Source organism: Odontesthes bonariensis, chromosome 6, assembly GCF_027942865.1.
Source record: "Odontesthes bonariensis isolate fOdoBon6 chromosome 6, fOdoBon6.hap1, whole genome shotgun sequence".
Classification (NCBI taxonomy): Eukaryota; Metazoa; Chordata; class Actinopteri; order Atheriniformes; family Atherinopsidae; genus Odontesthes; species Odontesthes bonariensis.
This window is the reverse complement of record NC_134511.1, coordinates 7,775,862-7,793,310: the sequence shown is the minus strand read 5'-3', so window position 1 is coordinate 7,793,310 and position 17,449 is coordinate 7,775,862. Positions and strand designations below refer to the sequence as shown.

The following is a 17,449-nucleotide window of genomic DNA, read 5'->3' as shown; positions in this document are numbered from 1 at the left end:
ACTATGAAACATCTGAGGTTATCTTCACTTTTAGAGCAGTAAACACTTTTTCTAATGTAATTTGCACCAGCTTATCTCTCAGACTTGTTGCACTTTTATGCCGCTCATCGGCTGCTAAGGTGGAGCCAGCAGGGCTGAGGAACAAACCTGGAACATCCTCCATCTTCTGAGCAGGGCCTCGGTTTCAGAACCAGTCATCAAATCTCAACGGAGAACATAGCTTAATGTTTCTTGCAGGCACTTCCAGACCAGACCGTTCCATATGAAGCACAGAGTAAATGTAAATGTATTTTATTTATACAGCCCTTTACAGACAATCCTTACGATGTACCAAAGTGCTTTACAGCAGGTAATAAATAAAGAGAAGAATAAGTAAAAGCAAATAAAAACAATAAAAGAACAGTGAAAGCAATAAAATATAACAAAATCGATTAAGATAAAATAAGATAAAAGTGTCATCATACTACTGGCCGCTAAGAGCTTTAAAAACAAACATTAAAAGTTTAAAATCAGTTCTATAAAGGACAGGAAGTGATGTGCACACGTCTGTTGGTTGTTAGTTAAAAGACGGCTAAATAACTAAAATCTGGAGTGTTCTGTCCCAAAGAAGGGCTGAAAAACTGATCTATGTATTTATCACATGGACACTGCCTGTGGTTCCTGACTTCTCTGTGTCTTGAGGCTTCTTGGTTGTGGAACCAGCTGCTGGGTGATGGACGGGGACGCTCTCTGTTTTCGAGACTAACCTTAAAACTTACCTTAATGAAAGAGCTTCAGTAATTAAACTCAATAATACTTTATTAACCCCTGAAAGGAAACTATATTGTAATCCTTTTCAGTGATTATTGTGCTTTACTTGTTTTAATTGCTCTTTTTACCACTTTTAACAGTGATTAAGGGGGACACCGCGGAGCCAGTGACCAGTTGTAAGTATCTGGGTGTGGTAGATGACAAATTGTCTTTCAGTGACAACACTGATGCAGTTTATGAAAAATCTCAGCAGCGACTGCACTTCCTCCGGATGCTCAACCGGTTTGGAGTGTGCAAAAAACTCCTGAAATGTTTTATTACTCCATCAGGGTGCTTGCGCAAGTCTTGAAAGTCTTAATAAAGTATGGAATTTTGAAGCACTGTTTTCCAGACCTTGAAAAGTCTTGAATTTTGTGTGAAAGTCTTAATAAAGTATGGAAAATAATTGTATGGTAGAATGTTACAGTATGCTCAAAGGCATTGTGAAATGAGAAATAGGAAGGTAGGCTATAAAACTCTAATTTTACTAACTGGTCACGTACTGTATTAGCCTAATGGGATGAGATGTGAGTGAAGAGACTGAATTCTATATACATTCATCCATCCATTCATTTTTTTTATAGATAGTTTTTGTGACACTTGTTTGATGTGAAATTCATGTACTTGTGATTTTCATGTTTTGAAACGTTTTCATCAGTAAAAGCATAATTGGTACAATCTCAACCAATGAAGTAGGCAGTAGGCACACAAGTTACAAATACATAAAGTTAAGGTCTTGGGGGAAAAAAGTAGCGGTTTTAAAAAAGTCTGGATTTTAATTTGGAAAAAGAGCAAGCACCCTGTCCATGATTGAATTCATCCTGACCTTTGCCATCATCACCCGGTTCGGCAGCCTTACAATAGGTGACAAAAAAAAGGTTAGAACACATTGTAAAAGTCGCAAGTGAGATTGTCGGAGTGAATTTACCAATTCTCTCAACGACCTTTGGCAGGAGACTATACTCCAAAGCCCAGGACATCATACAGTGTCCTGACCGTCCACTCTATCGTGAGTTTGAGCTCCAGGAGATTTAGTGCCGAGGACCAAAACAAACACGATGAAGAACTCATGTGTACCACAATCCATCAGCCAGCGAAACCAGAATTTTAAATAGTTGCCCCTCATGTTTTATGGTCCTATAGTGCTTTTGCCCCCCCCCCTTTCCAAGATGAAGTTGAAGTTATTTCTCACTTTTGTTGCTATTTCGCTATTTCATATCAATATTTTATTGTTATTTGGAAAATTGCTTTTCTAAATTAGACCTTATACTTTAGTTTCCTCTGATGCTCGTTTCCTTTTATGAATTGTTTTTGCTCCGTAAAGAACTTGGAGTTGCACTTATGTTTGAAAGAGTCCTGTTTGAAGTTTGAGATATTTCTGATGTTGTGTTACGCGCAACGTACCGAATGTTTCTTAAAGTTTGGTCATTGTGTGTGAGTGAGATCTATAAACTGCATGCATTAACCAGGTCGACCTATATTCCACTTTAATAGCTTAACATATACCATGAAACGTGTAACAGCTGCATTCCACAGAGCTCACAGTACAGGAGAGCACAGCATGCAGGACTGTGCAGGAGGATCCAGGATCAGCATGCTGCAACAGGAGCGGAGCCAGACTGCTGGCCCTCAGCCAAACCTGCGGGCTGTAGAACTGTCTGAGTGTCAGTGTGGGTACAAATGTGGGGGGCATCATAGCTACAGGTAGACTGACACTGCAGCAAATGGAACCATGAAGCTCGTGGCCTACTTCACCCTCCTCACCTCCGCGGTTCACGCGGGCCTGCTCAGGGGAAGACAGCCGTGCCCGCAGGTTTGTGATGTCTCTCAGTGTCCGGTGCCGCCTCGCGTGTGTTACTACGGACAGGTGGAGGACGCGTGCGGCTGCTGCCTGCTGTGCGCGGCCGGAGAGGGTGAAGCGTGCGGCGAGCGCAGCGCGCGCGTCCTCTCCTGTGGTGACGGGCTGAGATGCGACCCTGTCCCGGATGGTGCTCCTGGGGGGCTCCGCGGGTCCTGCGTGTGCGCCTCCGCCGGGCCAGTGTGCGGCAGCGACGGCAGGACGTACCCGAGCATCTGCCGCCTGAGAGCCGAAAACAGGAGAGCCGAGAATGGAGAGACCCCCACAGTAATTTTGATTCAGAGGGGTCGGTGTGACTCCGGTGAGTGGTGGGACCTATCTATCTATCTATCTATCTATCTATCTATCTATCTTTATTTATTTATTTATTAAGACGTCAGCAAGGGTATGTTTAATTTGCAAACTTCATTTTAATGTCATTATTATAAATTATGCCAATACTGCTGGATGCGTTTCTGTTACCAGGCTGTAATATCAAATCAAATTTATTTATATAGCACATTTCATGTACAAAACAGTTCAAAGTGCTAAACATAAAATAAAAGCATTGCAGCAGGGAGTGGGAGAAGCATTCAAAATACAAAGAGAAACAAATAAAATAATTTAAATGAATTTAAAAACTTGCAACAGTCTGGATAAATTAAAAAATATCGTGCAGATTTCATGCATAGACACATGACAAAATAAATGTTTTTAACCTGGATTTAAAAATGTCTCCATTTGGTGAAAGTTTAATCTCCACTGGCAGTTTGTTCCACTTGTTTGCAGCATAACAGCTAAATGCTGCTTCTCCATGTTTAGTCTGGACTCTGGACTGGACCAGCTGACCTGAGTCCTTGGATCTAAGAGCTCTGCTGGGTTTATATTCTCTGAACAGATCACAGATTGTAAACCATCAGCAGGCTTTTAAAATCTATTCTGTGACTGACTGGAAGCCAGAGTAAAGATTTTAAAGCTGCTGTGATGTGTTCAGATCTCTTAGTCCGGGTTAAAACTCCAGCAGCAGCGTTCTGGATGAGCTGCAGATGTTTAATGCTCTTTTTGGGAAGTCCAGTTAAAAGACCATTACAGTAATCGAGTCTACTGGAGATGAATGCATGGATGAGTTTCTCCTGGTCTTTTTGGGAGAGGAAACCTTTAATTCTGTTGATGTTTCTGAGATGCCTTGGTGACAGCTTTGATGTGGCTGCTGAAAGTCAGATCTAATAGAAATATAATGTTATTATAATTGTTAAGAATGATAATGTAGTGAAAACGGATTGCTCCCCAAAAATGTGAACACCAAAATACAGAATTCAAACAAAAGACAGAGGAATATGACGATTATGTTGATAAACTAAAGACTAGGCTGTTATCAAGGAAAGAGAAGTACTTTCTAAGGAACTCTGAGTGCATGTCGTGACATGACATCCTCCTCTGTACAGGGGGACACTTCTGCAGCTGTCAAGGGATATGAGGAAAGATGTTGGAGCGGTGCACATTTGCTTTATTGAAATAAGAACGAGGAAACTCAAAAAGATCATTTCAAGACAAAAAATAAATGCAGAAACAGAATTACAACCTGATAACGCTTTAGCTCCAACGAGTTTGTTTTCATGAGCACTAATAACTGTACACATCATAGCAGGGTTCAGTACAACCCTGTTTGGATACAGTTCAGCTGCAGTTTGACATGTTTGAACTACAATGCTGAGTCAATAAACAGTTCTAATCCTAGTTTCTCATATCATGGCACATGGCTGCCCTCCAGTTTATTGAGTGTGATCTGCAGTAATGGTATGATATTCATGCACCACTGCACACACCGATAAGCCACAACATTAAAACCACAGGCATGTAAAGCCAGTAACTCTCTTTATCTTGTCACGATGGAATGTTCTGCTGGAAAACATTTATCCAGGCAAGATTTTACTTTGCACACATCACCTACCAAACATTTTCTGCAGAGAAAGTTGTTTCTGCAGTTGGAACAGATATGTTATGGAATATTGAATGAACATTTTTTAGGTTGAAGCACATGTTAACATCCATATTATCCATCTAATTACTTTCACACTGTTTATTCCCCATAACTCATTTATTTATGCATTTCACTAAATTTACAAAGCTTTTCTAGTTGAATCTTTTTCATTTATCAGTATATAGATGTATTTGCATCTATGTAATTTCCCCTTTGTATTCATTGCCATCCATCCTTTTATTATACCCACTTGGATTCTATCCCAGCTGAGTAGCCAGGTTATCCCGGACAGGTCGCCATTTGTTTCCATGTCTCCTTTTAACAGCTGTTTATACATTTCTGCTCCATTCTGGGGGCAAGATCATAAAAACAATGCCCCATAGTTCTGCTCATAGCCAAAAAGCCCCAGGAGTACCTTTAACCCAGTGATGACTGATGAAATACTGAAGCCGTATGATTGGCATTCTGAATGAATGTCAACAGTTGTATTTCCTTAATTAAACTGTCATCTAACCAGAAAAGAAGGACTGTTGTAAAATAAAAAATCTTTTCCAAGAGTGCCCTGGCCAACACAGGCACGAGTGGTCACCCCAAATATACACTCAATACACAAAATAATGATAAAACTGTACATGAAACGCGGAATGAAAAGAATCACAAACACCAAAGAATAACAATTAGTTCCTGCAGCCACTGCGGGTCTAAAACAGAAGCAGACTGTTTGGATTTTACCTTCAACTCCTCCAGTGAGACCAGTTTCTTATATACAGAAAAGTATACATCACTTTAAAACCCCATTTTTTAAGAAGAGCTCATACACATTCCTCTGTGTTGTCTGTTTTCCTCACAGAAGTCTATTTTGTGAAATCATTTGACAAACACGGTTGTTTTAGTTGGCATGGCTTCTAAGGTGTCTCTTGGCATGGCCCACATGCACATGTTACGGGTCCCGAATATGGAACCTCGTTGCAAATAGAGTTGTCTGTGAAAACAGACAAAGTGAACGATAAATGAAGACACGGAGTGATGCCTGTGTCGTCCAAATTGCGTCTCTTTAATTATCACAAATACAAAATATAGTTTTAACACTGCAGTTGTGACATTCTCATCCGTTTCAAGTAAGTGGCATATATCTCTACTGATCACATGCATCCAATAACTTAATAAGCACAAATTTCAATCAGACTGATAGATGGTTACACTGTAACCTGACTGTACCAAAGGCACAATATATACTATATGTCTATAGTACCAATGACAGTATCATTTTACTGTGGCTATCATGCAGCTTACACCTGCTGTGTTAATGGATGTGATACATACACTTACTGTACAAATTAGCTCACGGAGGAATATTAACATTTTCATCTGTACAAACCTATCATAAACATCTTTAAACTCTTCTTATTCAATTAACATCTACTAAATATAACCATGTGCAAAATACCCGTTGGGTGTGTTTCTTATTTACAGGTGTGGGACTGTGTGTGAGTGTAATAGTTACGAGCAGTGTAAAGCTACTTGACTGCCTGCAAGACAAAGGCAGGGGCAAAGACACCGGACAACCGTCAGGAAAAGTGGCGGGGTTTTCTACTTTCTTAAACATTCATAAACATACGCAAATTACCCGTCAACTCATTCTTAACTCACTGTACACATATATAAAAGCATAAACAACTTAAAACCATCAACCTTTGTCAAGGACTGACCTGAGAAAACAGACAAAGTGAACGATAAATGAAGACACGGAGTGATTTTTTTTTTTAATAAACTTTATTGAAAAATTGGTCATTACAAATTAAAAAAACAGTTAGGTATTCATAGTATTACATTCATATATTGTTAAATTCAAAGAACATTACAATGCCAGGGGTCACAGTGTTCAAAATAATATATAAGCTTTGTTAAGTTAGTCCAGTAAAATATTATATAAAATGCATAGCTCAGTGGTCTTGATGGCTTTTTTGTTTGAAGAATATTGGATTGTTGTAAAGTATTGCTTGAGTTCCTTCTCATAAAAATGATGGATTGTGATTAGAGAATTTGGATTTGTGTATGTGGTATTTTGCAAGTAGAGTAAGCAAGTTGATGAGGTAATAATGATCTTTGTTGATCGCAGGATAGGAGTGGAACCCAAACAGCACATTCACATATGAAAGAGACACATCAGACAAGACATTCAGGGAAATAAATGTACAAACATCTTGCCAGAAAGCACATGAAACAGGGCAGGACCAGAACAGATGATAAAGATCTTCTTCACATTGGTTGCAGAATGAACAGTCCACAGCAATGTCTTTTTTGTATCTACATAAAAATAATTTACAGGGATAAAATCTATGAATCATTTTAAAAGAAACTTCTTTAATCTTGTTTGCAATCAGAAATTTAAAAGGAAGGCACCAGATTCTTTTCCAGTTCAAGTCTGAAGTAAGGCTATTCCAGTGAGAAACTACATTTGGAACAGAGATTAAGTCTTTTTGAAATAAAGCACGTATATTACAGTTGTTATTACTCTTCTTCGTAGAAAAGCAAATCTGACCAACAGTAGTGACAGCAGGGTCTAATTCCAAAAAAGACAGTTCAGATGTAATGGAGCTTTTAAGTAGCATAATCACACCAGACGGAACAGCGTCAAAAACAATAGCATATTCCTTTGGCGAAATGGTGATACTGTATTTGTTGAGAAATTCAGAGTAAGACATTAAAAAGCCATTAGAGTTGAGAAGCTGCTTGACTAAATAAATACCATGGTCAAACCAGTTTTCCAAAAATAAAGATTTTCTTTTGTATAATATATCTCTATTGTTCCAGATATAATATCTGTGAGGTGAGAAATTGTGCTTATAAATTAAAGTCCAAGAAAGAAGCATTTGTTTATGGAAATTAGAAAGCTTTAGAGGAATCTTTTCAATGCTGTAGTTGCAAAGTAAAATAAATTTAAGGCCACTAAGTTTAGAAAATAGGAAGTTTGGGATAAAGTTCCATGTTGAGGATGGGTTTTTAAGAAATTGTTTTATCCAATTTATTTTGAAGGTATTATTTAGGGTTGAAAAATCAAGAAAATTCATTCCACCGTGTTCATACGAGTTCCTTAGAACTGACTTCCTAATATAATGAATCCTATTTCTCCATACAAATTTACATAGCATATTATCAACTGCTTCAGCGGTCTGTTTGTTCACATCAAGAGACAGGCCAGCATAAGTCAAACGGGAAATGCCTTCTGCTTTGGATAGCAGGATTCTTCCTCTAATCGACAGGTCTCTTTGGAGCCATGAATTCAACTTTTTCTGTACCTTACTTATAATGGGGTTGAAATTCAGACAGCAAGACACGGAGTGATGCCTGTGTCGTTCAAATTGCTTCTGACGAGTGGGCGGAAGTTCACCCCTCAGCAACAGTTCCGGTCTCAAAGGTCCCACTTACGCATTTTTTCTCTTAATGCCACAATATATATATATGAAAAATGAAATGTACATATCACATATAAACGAGGAATCACATCCAACCCGTAAAAATTAACAGAACGATTAATTTCGTTTTTTTTTTTTCAAATTAATGTGGTGACACATTCTTGGGTTCACTACACACACATTTGCATATAAGGATGCTTCTGCAGAGACATGCTGGCTTGTTCAACTTTGTAATCATGGCCATTCAGGAAATGTGTTGCCTTCAGGATAGAAAGAGATGGCAGAGAGGGAGGACAGACAAAAGTCAAACATGGTTGATATGATGTAATCTGTATCAGCAAACAGCCCAGAGCTTCTGTGTAACCTGGCTTTTTGTTTGCAGTCAGTCAATGATCCCAGTGAAACCGACAGCTATAAAAAGCTATCAGAAGAGTAGTAATCTGGATCTACTTGCTTCCTAAGTGAGCACCCCTGCTCTGAAATTCTGGAAGAAACTAATGGGAATTAGTTTGTTAGTCATGCAACACGTTTGAAATTTCTTTTTCATCGTTGCTATTTTCATTTCATACGTATACATGTCTGATTTTTAATGAACAAGGAAGAAACAATGCACGAAAAAACAAACGTACAGACGCAGATTATATTAAAACACAGTGATCTGTGAAGACAATAAGACTGAGTGGGAGGCGATGTGCGTGTTGTTGCATACAAACTGCATATTATTGCTGTTTGAAGGTATGAAACAGAGAAAAGGGAACTCGCCTCCCCCACTGCAAACACTTTGCTTGTCATGGCACGAAAAGCTCAACGCAGTCTTACTCCAGAATGTTTAATAGCTACATCAGTCAACAACACAGTTTCACAACAGAGACTAGGCTAGGCTAGCATTACATTAACCTGTCCTAAAAGCTATATTACTCAACAATTACATGTTCAGAATGCTGAGAAGGAGGCAGGAAGGAGTCAAAGGTGGTGTGGCACCGCCAGAGAGCTCAGGATGGGCTGTATCCAACCCAATATTTACCAGGAACTTCTCATTTTTCTGATTTAGCTGACATCTGTCTTGGATTAGCAGATCAAAAATGGACTAAGTACACGTGTTCACACCTAATGTTACAACTAGAGGTCGACCGATACATCGGCCGGCCGATATTTTCGGGCCGATTTTTGCGTTTATTTACTTGTATCAGCAATCTCAATTAGTGCATTCAGCAGCCATGCTGATATTTTTTAGGGTCATTCGCACTACAATGGCCTCAAGCTGCTAAGTGTTAAGATTGTTTATTTGTTTTGTTATATATTTAAATGTTCTACATTGTTTGCTGTTAATATGTTTTGTTTATAAATGTTTCTTTTTTGTTTAAATCGAGACTTGTGTAACATCTGTTGTCATTGTGTAATTTTTATCATGTAAATGAAGGTAGAAAAACCAATATCGCCTTCAAGAATCGGCCCCCCAAAAAAATCGGCAGCACATATCGGGAATCCGTTGAGACTGATGTCAAAATAATCGGTATCGGCATCGACCTTAAAAAACCCGTATCGGTCGATCTCTAGTTACAACCCATCCCAATCATGAATAAGAGCTCACGAAGGACTGAAATTGAGGCCGTGTGCCACCTGTGCTTACAGCTAAATGCTGTGATTCAATCTAACCCACTGCAGTCTTATGTTGCTGAAACAGTAGTTCACCTATCTGAGTAAGGAAAACAAATGCTTGCCAATTAGCTTGTTAGCAGTGGTGCTACCCTTGCTAAACCTGTCTGTAACGACTTAGGGGATCATGGCTGTGAGAGTTGTCCCTTAGACTTTTGAGCTCATTGCTAACGTTAGCTCTGAACTGTTTCACTCATCGGTCTACTGGTGGTCCTGGATAGAGAGTTAGGGTTTCATTAACAAGTTTCACTCTTTGGAAACCTTGAACTTTAGCATAAATTTGTTGTAATACATAATTGTCAAGAAATTTAACTCTGGACCCATGTGGTTGACCAACATTTCTCTTGTCTTATATCCTTACAGGAGTGCATCATCCGGGAAGCGTGCGCTACAAGTACAACTTCATTGCAGATGTGGTGGATAAGATTGTCCCAGCTGTCGTTCATCTGGAGCTTTTCCAAAAGTAAAACTAATCAAAGCAAGAAAATGCAGAGTCAGCGGAATGAAATGAATTGTAACTGAGCTTTTCCTTTGATCTCTTTTTGTGTGACAGAGCGCCGTTTTCCAGTGAGGAGGTCCTTGTGTCGAGTGGCTCTGGGTTCGTTGTGTCTGAAGACGGCTGGATTGTCACCAACGCTCACGTGCTCAACAACAAGCAGCGGATAAAAATTGAGCTGAAAAGCGGTGTGCACTATGATGCTGTGGTCAAGGATGTGGATCAGAAGATGGACATCGCCCTCATCAAAATTGACCCAGATGTGAGTGCCCTGCTGCTTCCCCTCAGTTCACTGAAGGCTTTCAGCTATATTCAGCCGAGTGTTTTCCTCTGGCTTGGCAGATAAATCAGTCAGTCAGTCAGTGGGGTCACATGGCACTGAAAGGATCGGATTATTGGCTAAATTACAATAAGACTGAGTTGAGCAAGGGTAAATATCCTTGGATATATGGCGGTGAATGAATCGAATCATTGGCACAAAGCGTGTCATACCCCGGAATGATAGCTGGCGCTGTACCCATTTCAACTGTTGCTAATAGAGCCACTTCCTGTTGACCTCTTCACCACCAACAACAACAACAACAAACTCAGGCATTGGAGAATGCCTGAGTTTGCACAACAAATGTTATGGCACTTTCATTCATATGGCAGCACATTTAAAATAAAACTAAATGCTAAAAGCTATACACTACTTTTGGATTCATTTTTGGATTTTGCGTACAAATGAGATATATCGTGATTAATCAGGGAAATCATGTGATTAATTAGATTAAAAATTTTAATCGTTGCCCAGCCCTAATTCTCACTGCTCTAAACGGGAAAGAATTTGCCTTTTGGTACCCACCTGTGCTGCGTTTTGTTTCTCTGTGACACATTCTGTGTAGAAGGTTTCCTGAAAGGCAAATTTATCATTACACTAGGCTTTATGCTGTGGAAGATACTGCCAAAAAGTTGAGTGAACATTGCAATCCACCCCAGAGATGAATGGCCTAGGCCTGAAATATAAAGAGACTAGTTTAGTTTAGTTGTCTTCACATATACTGAAATATTAAATCAAACTACACGTATACTGTTAAAATCCCACCGACTGGTGACTTTAAAGGAAGGAACATAGGACCTTTTCTCCTGGCAGCCTAAAAAAAAAGCTCGACAAGCAGCAGCAAAGAGACAGAAGCTAACACGCTGATTTTAGTGACTCACAGAATCAAATGTAGCAAAGATTAGGTAAGCTGCTCTGGTTATTGTCGTGTCTCCTCCCTGCAGGGTCCCCTGCCTGTGCTGAGTCTCGGCCAGTCCTTGGACATGCGTCCGGGCGAGTTTGTGGTGGCGGTGGGAAGCCCCTTCTCCCTGCAGAACACCGTCACCACCGGCATCATCAGCACCGTCCACCGCAACAGCCTTGAGCTGGGCTTCAAGGACTCCGACATGGACTACATCCAAACCGACGCCATGATAAATGTGAGTGCGTTAGCACAAAAAGAATTAAAGTCCAGAGCTCTTTCATTGTCCATTATCAGTTATAAACGACAAGTCTTTTGTGTTCTTTTGATCCGCAGTATGGAAACTCTGGTGGCCCGCTTGTTAACTTGGTGAGATGATGTGTGGGGCCTTCATGTGTAAAGGGACAATATGTTATCTGCATGTTTGTATTGCTTTCTGCAGTGGATGAGATCTTTCTTATCTTGTTTAGAACAGTAAATACCATTGATTTTGGTTTATTCAGTACTTCCAGTCTGCTCCCTCAGGTTAAGCATTAAGACTCAATGATCCAACTTTTTGCTTTCTGCTTCCTTTTCCCAAAAATGCAGTGAAGCTCATTCATTAACAAAGAGCGATGCTTTGTGTTATGTGTAATTAAAAGAGTCAAATCAAATCAAATCAAATTTATTTGTATAGCACATTTCATGTACAAAACAATTCAAAGTGCTTTACATAAAATAAAATAAAATAAAATAAAATAAAATAAAATAAAAATAATAATAATAATAAAAAATTCAATAAAAAATAAATAAATAAAATAAAAAATAAATTTAAATAGAAAAAAAAAATTGCAGCAGGGAGTGTAAGAAGCATTAAAGATACATACAAGAATATAAAGAGAAACAAGTAAAATAATTTAAATGAATTTAAAAACAAGCAACAGTCCAGATAAGTTAAAAGACATCATGCATTTTTAATCTGGATTTAAAAATGTCTCCATTTGGTGAAAGTTTAATCTCCACTGGCAGTTTGTTCCACTTGTTTGCAGCATAACAGCTAAATGCTGCTTCTCCATGTTTAGTCTGGACTCTGGACTGGACCAGCTGACCTGAGTCCTTGGATCTAAGAGCTCTGCTGGCTTTATATTCTCTGAACAGATTACAGATTGTAAACCATCAGCAGGCTTTTAAAATCTATTCTGTGACTGACTGGAAGCCAGAGTAAAGATTTTAAAGCTGCTGTGATGTGTTCAGATCTCTTAGTCCGGGTTAAAACTCTAGAACACAAACTATTAGAAGAAAGAAGGCACAGCTTCTTTCTGATGCTTTGTTTCTCCATCCCAGCAGTAAAATCAGTGACGACACACATTCTCACAGCTTTCCTGGCATTCTGTGTTTAACAGGACGGAGACGTGATTGGCATAAATACGCTGAAAGTGGCAGCGGGTATCTCATTTGCCATCCCTGTGGACAGAATACGCCAGTTTCTCGCCGACTTCTACAACAGACAACTCAGCGGTAAGCTGGATCTCGTGTCAGTCACAATCTCCAGGAGTTAGTTTGTGATCTCTTCCCATTCGGTCAGTAAGTCATGTGGTCATTCGTCTTCCTCTAGGAAACGCAGAACAAAAAAAGAAATTCTTAGGCATCCGGATGCTGCAGCTCACACCATCGTAAGTCAACATCTAATTCAATCTTACTGAATAATTTTAAACAAGATTTGAGAGCCTGTGGACAAGTTTGTACCTCTGTGATGCTGTGCCCAAGGATGCTTTTAGAGAGCTGGATACTTAACTAAAAAAATCCATTCACAGGGAGAGAAAAAATGATGCTGAGTGCTAGTTGGTCTGGAGGGGGAGTGCTTTTTAGGCAGCAGGAGATTCCTTTTCATAGTGATATTGTCACATCAGGCTCTCTTAATTCATCCTTGGTTGTACTGTGCATTTTTTTTAGAGTAATCTGCATGGTTGCATTTCTGTTAAGAACAAATTTGAAGTAATAGGTTGCTTCTGTGTTCCTGTAATCCCTGTTTCTCTCTGTGTATGTCCAGTCTGATCCGAGACATCAAAGAACGTGTACACGAATTTCCAGATGTGAATTCAGGAGTCTACATCTATCAGGTCATACCTGGAACAGCTGCATTCAGGTACAGATCAAGCCGCTGTTTCTTCAGCTACTTAAAAAACGAACTGTGGGGTTGCCTAAAGGTGACCATTTTCACATTGAACGATGCTCATTATGGAATTACAAGCAAATTAAGCCTCAGTTTGTACACATTATTTCAGAATTCTGCATTGTACTGGGAGCTCTACATGGAGCAAGTCAGTAAAATGCACACTTTGAGCTTGTTTAAGCTTTACTGAAAGCAACAAGCCACTTAGAGGCCTCTGGATCATTTTCCAGACAATAGAAGAGGAGCAACCTGGCAGCTGTTAAAGGGATAGTTCGCCTCTTTTGACATGAAGCTGTATGACATCCCATATTAGCAATATCATTTATGAACATTTTCTTACCCCCTGCTGCGTCCTGTGAGCCGAGTTCCAGCCTCGTTTTGGTGTTGACGAAGGTAGGCTCATTCATTAACAAAGAGCGATGCTTTGTATTATGTGTAATGAAAAGAATCAAATCAAATCAAATTTATTTGTATAGCACATTTCATGTACAAAACAATTCAAAGTGCTTTACATAAAATAAAATAAAATAAAATAAAATAAAATAAAATAAAATAAATTTAAATAGAATAAAAAATTGCAGCAGGGAGTGTAAGAAGCATTAAAGATACATACAAGAATATAAAGAGAAACAAGTAAAATAATTTTAATGAATTTAAAAACAAGCAACAGTCCAGATAAGTTCAAAGATATCATGCAGATTTCATGCATAGACACATGAGAAAATAAATGTTTTAACCTGGATTTAAAAATGTCTCCATTTGGTGAAAGTTTAATCTCCACTATTCTCCACTAGTCCGGCTAGTTGGCTGGGGCCACAAAAATAAAGCGTCTTGCTTCTCAAAACAATATGCGTTCAAAAGAGTAATACATTTGCATCACAAAATCGCTGTGCAGGAAAAAGTCAGACCTCACAATCGCTTGGCGCTATTTTCTCTCCCTTTGTATCACTGCCTGCTGCCGCCTGCCGACAGCCGCGCCTGTTACAGTGTTTGCTGCTCGGTCTGCACTTCGGTCTACACAGCCCGTAGTGATATGAAGGGAGAGAAAATAGGGCCAAGCGATTGTGAGGTCTGACTTTTTCTGGATGAATGATTTTGTGATGCAAATGTATTACTCTTTTAATTTCTTCAGACTATATTCTTATATTCTTACACATGCAACAGTACAACAAGCCGTGCAGCACAGCCGGCTGACTTGCTAAGCGATCAGCAACATTTTACCGATGATATCCATGTTGTGAAGTTTGGGATTGACAAGCTGCCGCCCGCCCAGTGGACGTGAAGTTTCCACGGTTGAACCTCCCACTCGTAACATCCAGTTTCAAAACACCAAAATGGCGGCTCATCACACCAGAAACATTAGTGCACCAACAGTGGGTGGAATCGTGGTAACTGCATGATCTCAGCACTCGGGTTGAGTCTATTTCAGGGATGATTTTTGTGTCCCTGATGCATGTTTTCTCCACAGAGCTGGAATGATCGATCATGATATTATCATCAGCATCAACGGGAAGCCCATCCACTCCACGCAGGAAGTGAGCAAGGCCGTCCAGAGTGGCTTTGCACTCTCTCTGCTGGTGAGACGGAAAGATGGAGATGTTTTGCTGACCATCACTCCTGAGGAGACGGACTGATTCCACTGACTGCAAGAAGATGGGTTTCCATCCAAATATAGATCAGATTTGAACTGAATTTTCAAAATATCTGGAAAAAAAAGGGCAAATAATTTACTATTTACTATTTGTCTTATTTTGGATTTTATGATACGCCAAATGAGAGATTTCTGGACAGCAGGCAGGCCTGTCCAGCTCAAAAAAGACGTAATATGGCTGGAATCATGTGTTAGCTCTAAAACCTGCGTACACCTTTCAGCATTGATGGTGCTTCTCCAGACTTCTGTAGACGCTCACGCACCCTCAGAGATGATAGGAGGATGGTCCCTCTCTTTAGTCTGACGGATGTGGCCTCCATTGTTTCCAAAAAGAATTCCAAATTTCAATTCATCAGGTTTTCTTTTTTTTGCCCGAGTCCATTTTTTAAATGAGCTTTGGCCTAAAGAAGACGGTGGTGTTTTTCTGGATCCTGGTCCCATTTGGCTTCTTCTTTGCATGATAGAGCTTTAACTGGATTTGTGGATCGCACGGTATCCACAGGCAGCGATATCTTAATGTGTCCCTGAGCCCATTCAGTGATTTCCTGTGTTTAATCCAGATTAAAACATCTGTCCTTCAGTGCCTCTGAGAGACTCCAGTTAACTAAATTAGTTGCGAAGTATTCCCTTTGTTGTTTCTTTTGTAGTACAGCTTACTTTCCAGCCTGTTGTTGCACCAGTTTTAGATATGAGCCAATATTTGAGTAAAAAAGTTTTAGTAAAAAGTGAGTAAATCTGCTGACTTTTATTATTGGATATGCTTCATATGTTCTATTGTGAATAGAATATTAGAATTAGAGATTTGCAAATCATTGCATTCCATTTATATCTATATTTTATACAGTGTTTAAACTGTTGGAATTCAGCTTGTAAAGAATACATTTATATATATATATATATATATCTTTTGGTAAATTTATGGCATGTACATGGAATGTTTTTATTGTTAATCACAGAGCAAAGATGCCAATTTTTACACCCATGATGGGTGTCATGGTGCCTTTGTGGGATGTGTCACTGATATACTTACATATATACATAGCACATACGTAAAGTACCACTGGGTGCATGAACAGCTGTACAGTGCAAAGCGTGAAAAAGACAGAATCTAACATTAAGCAAAGTTATCGAAACTTTATGTTTAGTTAATACTAGGGCTGGGCAACGATTAAACATTTTTAATCTAATTAATCACATGATTTCCCTGATTAATCACGATTAATCGCATTTGTACGCAAAATCCAAAAATGAATTCAAAAGTAGTGTATAGCTTTTAGCATTTAGTTTTATTTTAAATGTGCTGCCATATGAATGAAAGTGCCATAACATTTGTTGTGCAAACACACTTTTAACATCAGCATCTTTCTGTAGTTTTTATGTAGAAGCCTCGCTCCACTGTCTGTTTCCTTGAATGACTTGCTGCTATCAGTTGTGTGTTTTGCCTTTAAATGATATTTTAGACTGGAACTACTACGCTGAGAAGACAATTCAACTTGGCAGTGTTTACAGATGACTTTGGTTCTGTCGACTCCGCCGTCTGGAAGAACTTTAAAATGAAAATGGCCGAGTAAAAGTTCCGTACCCTTCTCCATGTTTGGTGGATCCGCCGATTACTTTCTTTTCCGGTTCCACAGCAGACAGCAACAGACTTTTACAAAATAAAAGCCTCTGAGCAACAGACTTTTACAATAATAAAATAAATAATAAAACCTGCGTTAATGCGCGATAAAATATTTATAATATTAACGCGATAATAACGAGTTAACTCGCCCAGCCCTAGTTAATACTCGTCGTTCTCGCCATCATGAACGGCGACCTGTGCCAAAACTGACATCCCAAAAGCTGGCGCACTGGCCCTTTTTGGAGTTGTTTCAGCCGCTTGGGCAGCTCCAGATTTATTTACCTTTAACTACATCATGCAGGAATAAACGAGAGGCGCCGCAGAGTGTGTCAGATGTCCTTCTGCGTGTCACCTACAGGGATCTGTACGACCCATTAAAACCCAAGTAGGTACAGCTATTGTAGATATTACAAAAACATCACAAACTGCTTTTAAGTCAAACAGAAGTGGAAACCGTACTAATTCTGTATTGTATTGAGCTATTTTATGCAATATCGCATCACAATTTTGCCAGTGGTGAAGTACACTGTGAGTATAGGAAGCCTGAGGTGCCAGCAGAAACAAGCATTTAGAAGGTATGAATAAGAAAGGTGGATGGAAATATATATATGTATATGTACATACATATGG

At 39.3% G+C, this 17,449-nt stretch overlaps 1 protein-coding gene across 1 annotated transcript; it reads left to right on the top strand.

Annotated features, from left to right (window-relative positions):
- Positions 1–2,395: 2,395 nt before the first annotated feature.
- Positions 2,396–15,897, top strand: htra4 (HtrA serine peptidase 4). The gene is made up of 9 exons (XM_075467217.1): positions 2,396–2,948; positions 10,043–10,142; positions 10,233–10,437; positions 11,439–11,633; positions 11,732–11,764; positions 12,778–12,892; positions 12,990–13,047; positions 13,425–13,520; positions 15,016–15,897. Exons 1-9 carry the CDS (start codon positions 2,522–2,524, stop codon positions 15,179–15,181), a joined length of 1,395 nt encoding a protein of 464 aa, XP_075323332.1. The 5' UTR covers positions 2,396–2,521; the 3' UTR covers positions 15,182–15,897.
- Positions 15,898–17,449: the final 1,552 nt, after the last annotated feature.

What these genes read in the sequence shown, in the direction of transcription:
- htra4 (XM_075467217.1), top strand. Translation starts at nt 2,522, where the DNA reads ATGAAGCTCGTGGCCTACTTCACCCTCCTCACCTCCGCGGTTCACGCG. An exon ending in TCATCAAAATTGACCCAGAT is followed by an intron (nt 10,438 to 11,438) that starts GTGAGTGCCCTG and finishes TCCTCCCTGCAG; the next exon opens with GGTCCCCTGCCTGTGCTGAG. An exon ending in GTGGCCCGCTTGTTAACTTG is followed by an intron (nt 11,765 to 12,777) that starts GTGAGATGATGT and finishes TGTGTTTAACAG; the next exon opens with GACGGAGACGTGATTGGCAT.